The 18,042-nt window shown below is 41.2% G+C and overlaps 1 protein-coding gene across 2 annotated transcripts; it reads right to left on the minus strand.

Annotated features, from left to right (window-relative positions):
- Positions 1-300: 300 nt before the first annotated feature.
- On the minus strand, positions 301-17,827 carry slc9a1b (solute carrier family 9 member A1b). Of its 2 annotated transcripts, XM_028035347.1 has the most exons (13): positions 17,291-17,827; positions 13,447-13,907; positions 12,706-12,956; positions 12,305-12,522; positions 11,517-11,725; positions 10,673-10,762; positions 10,527-10,597; positions 9,807-9,977; positions 3,259-3,376; positions 3,082-3,180; positions 2,889-2,961; positions 1,628-1,811; positions 301-1,399 (listed from the first exon to the last, which is right to left on the minus strand). In XM_028035347.1, the coding sequence occupies exons 1-12, from the start codon at positions 17,568-17,570 to the stop codon at positions 1,633-1,635; spliced, it is 2,220 nt and encodes a 739-aa protein (XP_027891148.1). In that variant the 5' UTR covers positions 17,571-17,827; the 3' UTR covers positions 301-1,399; positions 1,628-1,632. The 2 variants fall into 2 exon arrangements, with proteins under 2 accessions (XP_027891148.1, XP_027891147.1); XM_028035346.1 differs by having other exon boundaries at positions 301-1,811; positions 17,291-17,826.
- Between the last annotated feature and the right edge of the window lie 215 nt (positions 17,828-18,042).

Raw genomic sequence — 18,042 nt, forward strand, 5'->3', positions numbered from 1 at the left:
CATAACAATTTCTTTTTCTGCTAACAACCATCAACTTGGTGCATAATTCTATTGAAAACTAACAAGTATTAAACATACTAGGCTACAATTCTGCCTCAAAATGTTTTTCCATTGGTCTGGTGTAATATTCTAATTTTCAATATCATGTTTGAATTATCTGCAAGTGAAAAATCATAATTAACAAAAACAAAGTTTTAAATATCCATATGTGTTTCACTTAGTAATAAAGTTCTTGGAATAAATGGATGGTTTTTAATTCTTTTCTAAACTTCAACCCCATAAACAACAAACTGAGCCAAATTAACAGTAAACTTATTTTATTATAGTTTTTCTTCATGTGACAGATGTCTACAACACAAAATATAAAAGCTTGTAACACAGGAGATGCAGGCAGACATTAAACGCTTTAAAGCTTAGTTAGGAGGAAGTTGATGAGACATCACATCCTGTTTGAATCTCCAAACCGGAGTTTTCCTTCAGCAGCCGGGATCCGACAAGCTACGTTTGAGTCCCTGAGGCAACATGATGAGTCAGGAGGTGATTAAAGGTCGTTCAGACGTTTGGTCACCTTTACAATATTTATCTTTTAATTACATGAAAAAATATGTTGAGGTTTTTGTTCAGTCTATCCCATGATATTAAGACAAATGAAATGCAACTGAATAAGGCACAAGCTTGCTGTAAAACACATAATTAGTCGAACATGATCACTGAAGAATCGGCACAGCAGCCTTTGGTGTCCGAGGTGACGTGGTCAACTTAATTTATGTTGGTTTTATGCACAAAACCAGCAGAAATGATAGACAGATACACATAGTTCAAGCTTTAAAATGCAACTGATTTACAGAGAAATAAACAGTTTGCTACCCAGGAGGAGCTGGACGTAGTTTGGTCCACATCCAGCCACCAGGGGGCGGAAGTGATGTAATCTCACCGTCAGGCAGTGACATTTGCAGTGCAGTTTGGAAAGTTGCACCGTCAAAAATTAATAGTAATATTCTGAGTTATTTGACCATATCAGAAAAAATGGGGTTCATTTTTCAAAGACTTATTTTCACCATGTCATTCATTAATTTACAAATATCAGATTCAAACAAGTTAGCAAGTTAGATATTTAGTTGGGAGCTAGATAGTTAGCTTGGAGTTAAATATTTAGCTCCAAACTAAATATTTACTAACTAATTTTTGACAGTGTAACTTTACAAGCAGTATCTGAAGTCACCGAAGCATCCGACAGTCGGTTGGAGCAGCGGCTGTATGATCTGGAGTGATAGAGCGCCCCCCTGTGGTCATTCTAGATGCTTCATCTCTGATCTGCGAGCCGACCAAACTGCATCCAGGTCACGAATTTCTTCTTTGGATATTTATGGATTATATGCAGTAAATTCCTCCAAGATGGCTTCCTCCATCCCTCCCTTCCTTCCTCCAGGTGTTTCCTTTTTGCTCTTTTATTAATCGTCGTTATAAAATTAACTGATGACTCATTCAGCTGTAAAACTGATCGATCAACTTGCTTCATTGATAATCTTTCCTTTGTGCTTCATAATACCCTGAAGAGTCCGTTCGGTGCTGAAAACACTGAAATGTTTCACCTCATATCACACATCAAACAGTCCAGAGAGGAAACCTTCATCAAGACGAGCGGAAGCTGATTCCTTCCTCATCCTCATTGGGACCGGGATCGCTCAGGCAGCGAGTCGGTTTCTGCCTCTCTGATTGGCCGTCGGCGCTCCGATTCGACTCGTCCAGCAGGGCGGCGCTTTCGGACGGCCTGGCACTCTCGTTCTCATCGTAGGTGTAGACTTTGTGCTCTTAAATAAAAAAAGTTTAAAACAATTAAAGAAAGCAACAGATTATTCAATTTAATTTATTTTCAAGCATAAAAAAACATTAATGAAGGCCTGAAAGATGCATCGTATCCCAGCAATTTGTATTAAATTATTTAAATCACAAAAATAAAAGAAAATATGAATTACAACTAAATAATGAAATAAATTAGATCTTCAGAGAAATCTGCAGTAATTTCAGAAAATATGCTACATGGAATTCAAATTGAGTTCCTGGTTGTGATAATTTATTGGATCAGAACCGCAGTCGTGTTTTAAATGATGAAATATTTTAAACAGACAGTTTCTCATAAACAAACTAATTTTTCTATTAAAAAGTATTTTAAAAACTGTTTGTTTCACCAGATTTAGATGATCTGATCCAGAGCGCTCTCTGGTGGACAAACTTTGCAACAACGCCTCTGTTTTCAGAAGAGATTTAAAGTTGACCAATTTGTGTTGAAAGTTTAACTATTTAGTTTCTTAGAGAACATCAACCTGATGTTTAAAGTGATGCTGCAGGAATTAGGAAAGATTGTTGGAAAATTCTGGTCCACAAAGACGGAGACGGGAAAGTTATGAGGAGGGAAAAACTTTTCACTGAAACGAGGCAAAATAAATGCAGTAAAAAAAACAATAAGCAGAAAGAATTTTTATTTGTTTTGTAAAAAAAAAAGAATCTAATTCTTCCTTGGAAAATTCTATTTGTAAACAAACTAAGATGATTAAGTTTTTAATTAAAGCTTTTCACATGGGGACGCACTGATAGGAAAATCTGGGCAGATCACCGATATTTACCAATATTTTATATATTTCACCATGGTTTCTAGACCTGTGACGAGAAAAGACCAGACTAGAAACACAGGGCAACAAGATAAAAAATAAATATAGTTTGTTAATATCGGTCCAGGTTTATTTATCGGACCGATGCCGATGTTTGTGCCGATATATCGCACATCTCTATTTTTAACTTTAACGGTTATAAAATATCAGTTAAAAAAACCATTAAAAGCGTGAATGTTTCTGATTATCTGAATGAGTCCTGTTTCCATGGAAACCAACCTGGTTCGAACCAAACCTTCCGGACCGACGGCGTTTCCTGTCGCTTCGCCGGAACGGTGAGGTAGTGGCTCATCTGCAGGGGACAGAAAGCGTTACGGGCGGAGGTTCTGATGGACCGGTTCGGTACTGATGGAGTGGCCCGGTTCTGATGGTCTGATTCTGATTCTGATTCAGAACCGGAACCGGAACTCACCCGCCGCTCCATCTCGACCCGCTGCCGCCGGAAGCGGACCTCACTCATGCTGTCCTCAAACGGGTCCATGAAGAGGTCGTGTCTGTTGTAGGAGCGCAGCTGAGAGAGAGAGGGAGAAAAGCTGACTTCCTGTTGCAACAGGAAGTGAGAACCTTCATCGTCATCGCTCTTCCTCACCCTCTGCCGCGTGTTCTGCAGGTTGGCCCGAAGGATCCGGCGGATCTCGGCTTCGCGGGTCTTTGAGATCTTGGGGATCATTCGCTCTGGTCTCGGTTCTCTCTGCTGCTCCGCGTTTCTTTAAGGAAAGAGGAAATAAAAACTACAATTTAAAACTAAAATTAGAAATACTTTCTTCTCTCGTGAAAGGAGCAAATTAATCGCACTGATGTAAAATTAATATTTATACAAGTAGAAAAGATAAAAGCTCAGACTGTAAATATGTCACATAGAAAGTAACTAACACAGAAAGTACTCCTGGACTAGAAGTTTTTTATTTCTTGGACTTTTCCTTTAACATAGAAAGTACTTCTGAGCCTCTACATTTTTTGGATTTTAACAGACAGTAATCCTGGATCAGAGCTTCTGGGTTTTTTGTAACTTTTTTAACAGAGAAGGTACACCCGGACCCGACGAGCTTTAAGACAGAAAGTACTCCTGGTGCTGGTTCTGTGTTTTTTTTTTCAACTTTTCCTTTAACATAGAAGGTACACCTGGACCCATAGTTTGTTTTTTGGACTTTCCCTTTAACACAAAGTGCTTCTGAACCAGAACTCCTTTATATTTGGGGACTTTTTAACACAGAAGGTACTCCTCATCCAAAGTTCTTTTGGACATTTCCTGTAAAATAGAAAGTACTCGACTTCCGGTTTGCCATGCGGGCAGGGTAGACGTAGCAACGGACTGCTCCGGAAAAATCCAGACTTTTAACTAAATTCACCCCACAGAAAATTAATTCTACGCCACCTATCAATACAAAAAACATCTTGGCAAGTATTTTTAATTATTTACGCACTAGAGATGGCCTGTAAGAGCGCGAAAGGAAGTAAGAAGGAGGACGCTAGCTTAACGCTAGATGCTATCACCGCACTTTTTCAGCAGCATGGTGAGGATCTGAAATCTGAGTTCAGGTCTTCTGTCAACATGCTGAGCTCCAAGCTGGACCAGGTGCGGCAGGCCCTGGAGGAACAGGCAGAGCGTATCTCCTCCTTGGAGCTCGCAACAGAGGATCTGGGCCAGCGAGTGGCCGGCCTCGAAGACTCATGTGCTGCTCTCCGTGAAGACAACGCTAAGCTAAAAGATAAAGTGATTGACCTGGAGAGCCGCAGCAGGCGGCAGAATATTCGCATCCTCGGTCTGCCCGAAGACACTGAAAGTGGGCGCCCTACTCAGTTTTTCTCCAACCTTCTCTGTGAGCTATTTGGGAAAGAGGTGCTCCCATCTCCACCAGAGCTCGATAGAGCGCACCGTTCTCTGGCAGCTAAACGGCCCGCAGGACGTCCTCCCCGCCCGGTGATCCTTCGCCTGCATCGATACCTGACCAAAGATCTAATCATTCGAGAAGCCAGGAAGAGAGGGAAGCTCGACTACAAAGGTGCGTCTCTTCGTATTGTGGAGGACTACAGCCCAGACGTCCTGGCCCAGCGCGCAGAGTATAAGGACACCATGGCGGAGCTCTACAAGCGGGGCTTGAAGCCGGCTCTTCTCTTCCCAGCCCGTCTTCGCATTACGCAACCCAGCGGTGCCAGAAAATTTCTAGGTTCTGTGGAAGAGGCTCAACAGTTCATCAAGAAGAGGCTTCCAAAACCACAGGAGGACCAATGAAGGAGCAACGTTTTGCCGAGGGCTTTTTTCAGAAACACAGACAGGCTGCTTTTCCTCGGGGCGCAGTAGGTACTGTAAATATAGACTTATGTCATATTTCCCTATTTCCAATAGACTTTTTCTGGCCATCCTTTTGGTTGGTATTGGACTTAATGAATGGAAGGGTAGCTCTGTCATTCTATTTCTTGTGGTTGCCTCAATTTTTATTGTAATACTACTTTCCTATGGTGTTTATGACAGCCAGTAAACTATATCTCAAAATCAATATCAATGTGGGGGGTCTATATCTACTTCATACCCACTAGGGGCAGTGGTTAGTTTGCTATAGATAGTTCTGGGTTTTTTTATTCCGAGGTTGTTGGTTACTGGAAGATTGGATCTCTGAGAATGTTCATTTTGAAGAGCTTGCTGCCACATTGTTGTTTTTTTGGTTGGCAGCTGTTTATGTTTGGGGGGGGGGGGGGTTTGGGGGAAGGCTAAGGTCACGGCCAGGGGTCCCGCAGGGTACTGTAACTTTTCTTCACCTCTTTTGTTTCAATCTCTGCCTACCACACTGCTATCGTACTTATCAAAGTAGGATAACACGCACACTCTGAAATCGTATGAGTCAGCATTTAAATTTTTTAAGTTGGAATGTCAAAGGCTTAAACCACCCAGTGAAGAGAAGGAAGGTTTTTTCCCATATTAAACGTTTTAATACAGATGTGGCGTTTCTGCAGGAGACTCACATCAGGAGCTTGGACGGGGGTCGTCTCCTGGCTTGTTGGAAGGGACAATGTTTTCACTCCCATTTTCAGGTTAAGGCACGAGGGGTTTTAATACTGATCAGCCAGAATACTCCGTTTGAGGCTGATAATGTGGTGGCTGACAAACACGGCAGGTTTATTATTGTAAGTGGGAAACTGCACGGCACTCTGGTCGCCTTGGTCAATGTTTATGCTCCTAATACAGATGATGAGAATTTTTTTAAACAACTATTCTCTTTCCTACCTGACCTCAATAAATACTCACTGGTCCTGGGGGGGGATTTTAACTGTTGGCTGGACCCAACTTTGGACCGCTCATCCCTTAAAAGTAATGCCATAAGCAAATCTGCATCAGTCATCCAAACCTTTCTATCTGAGTACGGGCTGTGTGATGTGTGGCGTACTTTAAATCCTGACAAGAGGGAGTACTCATACTTTTCACATGTACACAAAACTTACTCAAGAATTGATTATTTTATTGTAGATTCTAAATGGTTGCAGCAGATCCATTCCTGTGACTATCATAGCATAGTTATCTCAGACCACGCCCCACTCACTTTGTCCATGTCCCTTCCTCACTTCCCTTTAAGAACTGGACCATGGCGTTTCAATTCAACCCTATTGTCTGATGAAAACTTTGTGAAGTTTATTCAGGATGAGATACGTTTCTTTTTTGCCACTAACTCCTCCCATGAGACCTCCAGCCTTGTGGTATGGGATGCTTTTAAGGCCTACATTAGAGGCCAGATTATTGCCTACTCAGCCAAAATTAAAAAACAGTCCACCTATGAACAGAACAACCTGATTCAACAAATCAAAGAGGTTGATATAAAATATGCTCTGAATCAGTGTCCTGAACTGTTTAAAAGGCGTGTTGAACTTAAAACAAGGCTTGACCTCTTGACAACACACTCAGCTGAACGCCTGCTTTTACACAGCAAATCCAAATTTTATGTGCATGGCGATAAACCTGATAAACTATTAGCGACCATGCTCAAGGGCTCTAGGGCAAGGCAAAATATCTCTAGAATTCGAAAACAAGATGGCAGTATAGTCACGGATTACAAACAAATTAATGATGTATTCAGGGACTTCTACGAGGAGCTCTACAGCTCACAATCACAGACCAATTCCAACAGGACTGTTGATTTCCTGGCTAAACTTCACATTCCTGTTATTTCACCAGAACTTAAGAACAAGTTAGATGAACCCATCTCCCAGGCAGAAGTCTCCCTAGCAGTAGCCTCAATGCAGTCTGGCAAATGCCCGGGACCGGATGGTCTCCCCTCTGAATTTTTCAAACAATTCTCAGACTTACTCTCTGTGGAGCTCAGCTCCACCCTTACTGACTGTTTTAAACAAGGGTCCCTTCCTCAGTCATTTTATGAAGCTTGCATCACACTTATTTCAAAAAAGGGCAAAGATCCAGTGGAATGCACCTCATACAGACCTATCTCTCTCCTAAATACAGATGTCAAAATCTTAGCCAAAATTCTTGCCCGTAGACTTGAAACTGTTTTACCATCGGTTATTTCAAAAGACCAAACAGGCTTCATTAAAGGTCGGCACTCATATTTCAATGTTAGAAGGCTGCTTAATATCATCTATTCCAGCGCCTCAGATTCAGATGAGTGTGTTGTCTCTCTGGACGCTGAAAAAGCCTTTGACCGGGTTGAGTTTGATTATCTTTTTGCGGTCCTTAGCAGATTTGGCTTTGGAGGAAACTTCATTTCATGGATTAAACTATTATACCAGCAACCATCTGCCACGGTTCGTACCAATTTTCAGACCTCAAAACCTTTTAAATTACAAAGAGGCACCCGTCAGGGCTGTCCTCTTAGTCCCCTGCTGTTTGATCTGGCCATAGAGCCCCTCGCCATTGCACTTAAAACCAGTAAAGAGATTTCCGGCATCTGGAGGAATGATATGGAACATAAAGTGTCGCTTTATGCAGATGACCTTTTACTTTTTGTTTCCAAACCATCAACCTCATTGCCTTTTGCTCTCGATATATTTAGCCAATTTGGTCCGATTTCTGGGTATAAGCTGAACCTCACCAAAAGTGAGCTTCTCCCAATAGGTAATAAAGCCAATATGTCAGATTTAGCCAATCTACCGTTCAGAATTGAAAGACAAAAATTCACATACCTTGGTATCACAGTGACAAAAAAACATAAAAACCTGTTCAAAGAGAATCTGATTCAACTGTTGAACCAAGTGAAGGGATCCCTCACAAAGTGGACACCCTTTTCCATGTCCCTTGTGGGACGTATCAACTCAATTAAAATGAATATACTACCCAAATTTTTATACCTCTTTCAGGCATTACCCATTTTTATTCCCAATACTTTTTTTAATGAGCTAGACTCAACTCTCTCGTCTTTTATTTGGCAGGGTAAACGCCCAAGGCTTAATAAAGTACAACTCCAAAAACCTAAACAACTGGGGGGATTTGCCTCCCCCAATTTCCGGTTTTATTATTGGGCCGCCAACCTTAGATGCTCAGTGTTTTGGTATTTCTACTACAACCGGGGTGACTGTCCTGACTGGGTGGCTATGGAGTTACGCAGTGGTAACAATATATCCATCCCTGCCTTGCTCTGTTCCCCACTTTCACTTGCTTCATTTAACGCCATTTCAAACCCTGTAGTGAAATACTCGCTGAAAATATGGGGCCAATTTAGGAAATACTTTAAACTTCATGACTTCTCCCTCCTGAGTCCAATTGCACTTAACCATTTTTTCAAACCATCTGTTCAGGATGGGGTGTTCCTAGAGTGGCACCGGAGGGGGCTTACTTATTTTAAGGACCTTTTTATAGAGAAGAATTTGGCATCCTTCGAGGAACTCAGCACTAAATATGGTTTACCTAAGTCCCATTTTTTTAGATATTTGCAAACCAGAAACTTTATTCAGTCTCACTTATCAGGCTCAGCTTCTCCACCAGAGCATACACTGCTGGAAACCATTCTATTGTTGAACCCAACTCGTAAAGGGCTGGTTTCATGGCTTTATAATAAAATGTTGAGTACAAAAGGGTCCTCCTCACCTGAACTTAAAACTGCATGGGAAGAAGATCTGAATATGACTATACTGGATGAGACATGGGACTTTATACTTAAACTGGTGAATACAACATCTCTGTGTGCGCGCCATTGTCTCATTCAGTTCAAAATAGTACATAGAGCCCATCTCTCCAAAAGCAAACTGTCTCGTTTCTATCCAGAAGTCACCCCATACTGCGACAAATGTAAAACTAGCGTAGCCACACTAGTTCATATGTACTGGTCCTGCCCCGCTCTTGGTCAGTTCTGGACAGATGTTTTTCGTACGATGTCCGGGTTGGCCGGGGTGGTGGTAACACCTGGCCCCTTCTTGGCTCTCTTTGGGCTCAGTGGTGAGGGGTTGCCTTTACCAGCCTCTAAACGACGGGCCCTGGCATTTTGCTCACTGATAGCGAGGCGAACAGTTCTGACCAGGTGGAAGGGTGCTGCTCCTCCAACTCACAAGCAGTGGCTTTGTGACCTCATGTCGTGTTTGAAACTGGAACGGATTAGATGTTCTCTTCAACACGCAACTGGTAAATTTGAAAAAACATGGGGAGCCTTTCTTGACTCATTTCAAAACATACAATAATGCTCCAGATTAATTAAGTTAATTAATTTTATTAAGATGTGTTCCATTCCTGTCAAGGATAGGAATGTAGTGGGTGGACCTACTGGGCAGTGACCTGGGTGGGCTAAATGGGATTACTTTGGAGGGATTATTTTCTCTGTGTGTATTATTTTATGTATGTGTTAGATACACTTTAACTAGATACACTTCTTCGTATTCACAAATTGTATGTGTTAAAGGAAAAAACTCAATAAAAAGACGGTGATTAAAAAAAAAAAATAGAAAGTACTCCTGGTCCCGATTCTGTGTTTTTTGTGTGCCTGGTTCTTCTCTAACCCCAGCTGCTCGCTCAGATTGAAGCTAAAATGGAGTTTTTCCTTTCCACTGTCGCCTCATGCTTGTCCGGTATGAGGGTTTGCTGACTAAACACTTTCTACAGCTCTGCATATTAATCTGGTGTAACTGGAATTAAACAGGAAGGCATGAAAAAAATAAACGATAATTGACCAGATAAAATGAATGTAAAGAGAGAGAGAGACTAACTGGTCGGCGGCGGCCATGACGGAGGGCAGCTTGGCGGCGCTCCCGCTCTCCACCAGCATCATGGCCTGCTTCATCTCCATTTTGTTGTAGAAGGAGATGAGCTGCGGCTCGCTGGAGCGCTCGCCTGCGATCAGCCACTTCTTCACGTACGTCTTATTGAAGCGATTCAGCCTGAAACAGAAAAATAAAACTTTCCTGAACCTGAAACTATAAATTCAGTTTTACGGTTGGTGTTTATAAACTGAATTCAGCTCACTGTGATTTAAAGTGATTCAGGAAACGTTGCGTTTAACTCAGCTAAAAGCACAAACATGATTTCTTTACCAATGTGGTGTCGCCTTTTTCTGCAGAAACAAACCAACAAACCACTTCCTGTGTTTTTCTTCCTCACAAAAACCTCAAAGTAAAACTGGCTGCATGCAGTCAGAAATCCAACTTTTCCATATTCAAACATACAGATATCAAAATTTATCTGGTAATGAATCCAACAGGGAAGAAGAAAACATCATCTTACTGTTTTCCTGGAATATTCAGAGCTGAAAGAGGCCTAATAAAATAATTTTATTTAATTTAGAGAGCTTTCCGGTCCCACAGCATGATACTGCCATACTGAGCAGCTGATTTTGGTTTTCAATTCTTGTTAAAACTTGATTTTAATACCTTATTTGTTGATCAGACATTAACACACAGGAGACAGGATAAAAGTTTGAAATGTCCTACTTGTCCTTCCAGTGATGATGTCCGTAATGTCCACAGACGTCTTCGATTCCTGTAAGCAGGTGGTCCAGGAACTATTGACAAGATTTAAATTAAAATCCAGTTATTTCCACGTTGATTTGGTTCGTATCAACGGCTGAAAGTCCCACCTGAGTGTGAATCTCCTCGTTTATTGACGGTTTGCTCTCCTTCTTCTTCTTCACTGCCAGCAGCTCCACCAGAGGCCTGATGGTCATCCCCTGAGGACAGGAACCAGTACCAGTTTGAATTTACAGACAAGTTGCTCTGATCATCTTAAAAATAAAAACATTTGGGGTGCTGTGGTGGCGCCGGGTTAAGCACAACCCACATATAGAGGCCTTAGTCCTCGACGCGGCTGTCGCAGGTTCGATTCCCGGCCTGGCAACATTTGCCGCATGTCTTCCCCTTCTCTCATTACCTTGTTTCCTGTGAATTAACTATCTAAATCAGGGGTCCCCAAACTTTCTCCTGTGAGGGCCACATAACTTGTCCCTTCTCTGATGGGGGGCTGGGGTCAGTTTGTAACAGAAAAGTGTGACGATTGTAAGAGTGCTAAACATAAAAATGTATTGTTTTTCAGAAAGCACAATCAAATAACCTTTTCTGGATTCTTCAGAGAACAAAAGTCAGGAAATAACACTATTTATGAAATAAATAATAACCAAATAACACTGGGTTCTCCACATAAAAAAAGGGTTAGGGTCAATTATATGCATGTATAAAATAGTTACTAACTAGTAGTTAATAATAAATAAAGTTCATTACTAAGGAACATTTTATTGCAAAAGTCCAACTTATCAAATAAAAATGCACATATATGAAAATACTCTGGTATTGTTCAGGGGGCCGGACCAAATGTGGAGGCGGGCCGCATCTGGCCCGCGGGCCATAGTTTGGGGACCACTGCTCTAAATTATGGCCACTGGAGCCAATAAAACCTTAAAAAACAAAAAATCGTTTAAATAGTAACACCTGCACAAAGACGGTGAAGAAGATAACTGTGATGATGGCGGTGAGGAACATGCCCCTCGTGTTTTTGCTGTCCCCATCTTCATGTATGAGGTATCCCAGAGAGAAGGCAATTGCACCTCGCAGGCCACCGTAGGCCACGATGAACTGGTCCTTTTTGGTCAGCTTCACAATACGAAATTTATTTATAATGAAGGTGAGGCCAACGACTCCTGAAACACACGGAAAGAAACTCAATCAGTTTTTACAGAAAAGAACGGAGAATAAAAGCAGAAAAATATTTAGTCAAAAAATGTGGAATAGTAGATTATTAGATTTTATTTCTTATCTTCAAAATAACCATATAACTTTATTGTTATAAAAATCTCATTTGACTGGTTAGTAACATTGTTATTCATGAGCAGAAAATATCTAAAAACCAAACAGCTATTAGCTAAACTTAGTCAATATAACCTAGCTAAACTTAACTAGCTATGCAGCTTATTTAGATAAATAATATAGCTTATTTAGCTAGCTTAAATATATTGACTAAGTCATTATTTCAACAATCAATTAATCATGATTAAATTGATTAATCGTTTCAGCCCATTCAATCAGACAACACCAAAATGATTTCTACTTGCTGAAGCCCAGAGTAATGAAAGTTTTATTACTTTTTTCAGTGTCTTTAGACTACCAAACCTTTAAACAAATTGAAAAAGTCTAGACCGTAACGTCATGTCATTATTTCAACAATCGATTAATCACGATTAATTTGGTTAATCGTTTCAGCCCTCGTTGTTTAAACTGACCCAACACTCTGGAAAGGAGGGCGAAGATGAGGGTGAAGATCACAAAGATCCAGTTCCAGTTGTGAGGGCCTTCCACTGTGGAAACCCCGAGGAAGATGAAGATTAGCGTCTCGCTCACGCTGCTCCACATCTTCAGGAAGTATTTGATGGTGGTGTAGGACTTGTGGGAGATGTTGGCCTCCACATACGGCCGCATGACGACGCCACAGGCAATCAAACTGTTTGAGAGAAAGCAGGTGATGAAGTTCTCAACAGCTTAACACCGACATGAAAGAATGCTTCAGCCTGACCGCTGGACCTCTGCTGCGGTATCTGACACCGAGCCGCCAGAAACAACAACTAAACCTGGACGAGACGGAAGATTTCCCTAAAATCCGGTTTCATCTTATTTCTCCACTTACGACATGATCCCAGACAGATGAAAGACCTCTGCGGAGAGGTACGCCATGTAGCTGTAGAGGAAGACGAACAGCGGCTCGATGACGCGGGAGTGCGAGGTGAACCGGGACGTGAAGGCACCCAGGACGCCGTAGATGACACCCACCAGGATGCCGCCGAGCGAAACCACGAAGAAAGAGACCAAGCCGAGGAAGGCGTCGCCAACGGTAACAGTTTCTGCATGGGAAAACTCCTCAAACAGGTGATACAAAACCTGCAGGCAGAAACATCACATGGTAGATGCTGCATCAAAATCTGTGCAAAGCTAAAAATAATACATCTGAAAATCAGAAAATTAGAGGTGAAACGATTAATCATGATTAATCAATTGTAGAAAAAATCGTCAACTAATTTAGTCATCGATTAATCGTTAACTGGAGAATACAAATTTTTAAAAAAAGACAATTTACTGAAAGAACAACACACCCAGAGCCGTAATTTCGCCAAAACTGTGCCAAAAATATAAAAATGTTTTATTTATGGCAAAATAAAACCTTTGTCTACAAGTATGTTTAAGTAAATGTAGTTTACTCTAATTACTTTCAGACTCTGTTAAGCACCTTATTAATCAGTTAATTGAGAAATAAATTAATTAAATATTTAATGCTGAGTCAAGCAGAAAGGTCTGAGCTTTTCACATCTTAATGTCAAAGTGATTTTTTAAATTTCTCACGCTTGTGACAGTTGTGAGGTGTTCATCTTACCACCGTGACCGCATCGTTAAGCAGCGACTCTCCAAACACCAGGATGTGCAGCAGCTCATTGATGTGGATTTCCTCGAACACGGCCAGAACCGCCACCGGGTCCACAGCCGAGATGATCGAGCCGAACAGCAGGCAGGACAGCAGGCTAACATGGGCGGCTGCGGCCGCCTCAATCTGGCACACGGCGAACATCATCCCGCCGATGAAGAAGGCGTTCCACAGCGTCCCCACCACCGCGAAGACCAGGATGGTGCCCATGTTCTCGGTGAAGGCCCGGATGGGCAGGAAGTAGCCGGCGTCGAGGATGATGGGCGGCAGCAGGTAGAGGAAGAAGAGCTTGGTGTCCATGACCGGCGCCTTCTCTTGGATCGCTTTGATGGCGCCGCCAACAAGCAGACCGACGAAGATCAACAGGCAGCTCTCTGGAACGATGTGGGAAACTCTGGGAATGATGTGGAAACCTTTAGGAGAACAAAAATTGGATTCAGTTAATAAAGAAACTTGTTACTTTTATAATCTCCAAAAGCTGAAGGAGAAAATCATCAAAACTATTATTCTGGGTTACAGCCAGTAGAAATTACTTTGGTAAAGTTTAGTCGGATTTAGCCGGGCTGAAACGATTAATCATGATTAATAGATTATTCAAATAATCGTGGACAAAATTAGCAATCAATTAATCATTAACTGGAGTACAAACTAAAAAAAAAGACGTTTGCTGAAATAAAAGCAGCTTCAGAGCAATTAATCCAAAACTGTAAAAACAATGTAAGCACACTGCATTAAAAAAAGTAAATATATTCCATCCAGAACTCCTCAAGCTGCAGTTTCAGCTTTACTTGGTTCAAATCCCATGAAGCACCTTTTGCTGTCCAATTATTAATCAGTTAATTAATAAAATTAACGGATCAACTCTACGCTGCAAGTTCAGTCCAGCAGAACGCACTGAGCTCATCATGTTGATGTTATAAAGTGTTTTGAGCTGCAGATGCATCCTTTGCTACAAATGATGAAGAGTTCACTAAATAAATGCTGGAATTTTTATTTTCTATCTGATTTAGATCATTAGTATCGTTTAATGTATTTCTAATACTAATAAATCTGCAGAATGTGCCCATTTTAAAATCCGATTAATCGTCAGAATAAACGATTAATCTATAACTAAAATAATTGTTAGCTGCAGTCCTAGTTACTGGAGAACTAAAGTCTGGTAGGAAAAAGACTAAAAGTAAACAGAGGGAATCTGGATGAACCCTCTGGAGATCACCAGTGACTGGTCTGCAGCCGGATGAGAGGCGCTGACGTCAGGATGCCTCAGGAAATCACCCAGTGGAAATTACAGGCGTGGAGAAAAACCAACAGCCAAAACAACCAAAACAACAACCAGTCTGACCGATTTAAACGCTCAAACTGCTCAAAACATCAAGACGTCTTTTTAAAAAAACTTCCAACGGTTAATAAACATTTATAATGTTTTTTTAAAAACTCTTTCTATCGTTAATTTAAGTTTGACAGGGACAGCAACGCAGAGACAAACTGAACAGAGCAGCAGCATCACAGCCAGATGGGCTTTTAAACACAACATAATGTTGACAACATACACACAGTCATGCATATAAAACAATTATATTTAAAATGTAGTTAGTTATTATTACAAACGCAGATTTGCTAACCATTTCCTCCAGTTTCATACACCATCTTTAATTCTGGGATTTTGATTAAAATCAAAAATGGTAAAAACATTAAATGGAACCGTAGTTATTATTCCAGTTGAAGTATAATTTAAAAGCATCACATTTTACATTTATCTTATATAAACTTCAGCATGTCTTGTAAAAATAATCACACAAATTGAAATGTTCAACATAAAGAGGCCATAACAGTGAAGACGAAGAAACATGCTGCATAGTTTTCATTTTTTAGAAATAAAACTCCTAGTAATGTGATTTAAATCCTCTTTTTTACACTCAGCCCGAAATAAAATACATTTCCACTAACTGCTTGTAAATGAACAAAGTCAGTCACAGAGACTCCAGATTGACATTTTCAGCTGAAAGTATAAAACCATCTGCAGGTTTTAGTTTGTCGTCATGCAGAATCAGAAGTGCGGCTGCAGCTGAAGGTCATGTGACTCAGGTCAGCGTAGCGACGCTCCTCCTCCTCACTCTGCACACCAACATGGTTGTTATCGGGCGCGCCTCAGGACAGGAAGTGGGTCCGACCCACCGAGACAACGGCTGCACCGACAGATAAACCACAGCTGACTGAGCATGCTCAGTAGGAGACTCGGCCTCACGGCACCTCCACCTGATCTAAGGAACAAATTCATTTCAACTTCTGCTCATTCAACCCAGAACTGCAGATAAGATCCCAACACACACACAGATCAGGGGTGTCCAAAGTGTGGTCCGGGGGCCATTTGTGGCCCCTAACATGATTTTGTGTGGTCCCTGACCAGAAATCAAGAATTGTAAAAATTTGGCCAACAAATTTAAATTCCAAAGCAGAATATTTGGAAAATGTTTTTGGTGCTTAATGACACACTGTAAAAACACAAATCTTATTTTATAAGTATTTTACAAGTATTTATAGTTTTTAGTGCAAATATCTTAGTACACTTGAAATGAGGCAGACTATTTCACTTAAAACAATACAATTTATCCTGTTATAAGTGGAATAATTTAATACTTTCTCATCAATATTAAAATGACTGACTTAAAACAAGATCCTTATACATTTAGCAGAAAATTGTAAGTTAGTTTTGTCTTACTTCGACTGTATTAAGCTATTTGAACTAGAAACTACTAAAATACTTGGTAAAATTTTGTGTTTTTGCAGTGTATAAAGATTTAGTTTAAAAAGACAATTGTTGAGCATGTAAAACTAAAAAAGAGAAATATATATATATATAAATCACAAACTAATTTTTACATTTCTTATTTAATGATTTTTGTGGCCCACCGGCAGTTTAAATTTACCAGTTTTGGCCACCAGGACAAAAGTCTGGACACCCCTGAAAAAGAGAAAGTGAATGAATACTTTGGGTTGCCAGATTTGGGACAATCCCTCCATTTAATTCACCTACACATCTGAACTGAAATCATTTTGATTTCACACTGAAGAAGCAAAACAGGAATATATAAAACCAGATTTTTACCAGTGTTTCCCACCAAATTTAAAAACAAACACCTGACGACAGTCACCATTAATCAAACGTGGCCTTATTTCAAGTGGACCAGGTATGGAGGAAGCAAAGGAGCCCAGACCATCACACCACCAACACCATGCGTCACTACAAGGATCTGGTTTGTAATTAAACTGGAAAGTTCTGCCACTTTCCATCAAGTAAATACAGTCAGAATATTCCAGATCTTACATGGTTTAATAAGATCGCCGTTTCACAAATAATATTTTATGAGATATATAACAGACATTATAACGTTTTCTTGAAAACCAGAACCCTTGTTGAGCCTTGCTGGTCTTCTGGTTCTGGTTCTGCTCTGCATCCTCAAAACCAGAACCAAACATAGAGAAGCAGCATTCAGCTTCTATGCACCACAAATCTGGAACAAACTTCCAGAAAACAGCAAAACTACAGAAACGCTGACTTCCTTCCGATCGAGGATAAGAACAAACCTGTTTAGAGCTGATTTTGATTAACCGGAATATTGATCAATATGTTTGATCAACTCTAATGGTTGCTACTGGTTTCACTGTGCGACGTTTTCATGGTGCAAATCACTTTGGATAGAAATAACCTTTGACCTCTACCTGTTTTCGCAGTGTAAACAGAAGTTTCTTCCTGGTGAAGTGACCTTAGTTTTAATTGAATGTTTTCGTGACTCACCCAGCTTCATCAGCAGCGCCAGCAGGATCCACAGGGAAATCTCAAACGGCATCCGGACATAGTCGTAGTTCAACTCGAGGACGGGGAAAGCCTTCTTGTGTTTCGTGGCGTTGGCTGCAAGATCCTGGTCCTGGTCGTGATGCTCCCGGTTCGGTTCTGGCCTGGTGTCGTTGCGTCCTGTGAGGACATCTCTGGTCCAGGAAGAACCGCAGAGGATCAGGACAATCAGGAGGACCGAGCCGAACCGAAGCGAAGCGGATCCTGGACCGAGCACGGCCATGTTCGGATGGATCCGGTTCCGATCAGCGGCTGGAAGGTGGCGCGCGCCACGTGGAGGCGCAGATGTTGCGCAGAAACTCTGCGGTCATGTTAAAACTGCGCACACCTGCAGCAGAGGACACAGGTCAGCTGCTCAGCGTCAGGCACGCGCCGCGGTCACGCGCTGACTCCGCACATGCGCAGTCTGACGGCACCGGGGCGCTGTTTCCCCAAAGAAACTCCAGCCTGCTCTTCTTCTGTCTGCAACACGGAGCTGAAGCGACACCTGCTGGAGAGGAGGGCTCATGTCTCTCAATTAATGAAGCCTGAATATGGGATTTTTTATTTCAATGAGGAGAACTCCTGATTAATAAAATGTTTTGATAGAAAAGGATTAAAATCTGATGGACAAATATTCAAAACAAAATTTTAAAAAGCTGAAAAAAAAGCCCCAGTAAAGAATTAAGAAAAATAGATAATAGCAAGGAAAAATG

This window comes from Xiphophorus couchianus, chromosome 13 (genome assembly GCF_001444195.1).
Source record: "Xiphophorus couchianus chromosome 13, X_couchianus-1.0, whole genome shotgun sequence".
Taxonomy (NCBI): domain Eukaryota; kingdom Metazoa; phylum Chordata; class Actinopteri; order Cyprinodontiformes; family Poeciliidae; genus Xiphophorus; species Xiphophorus couchianus.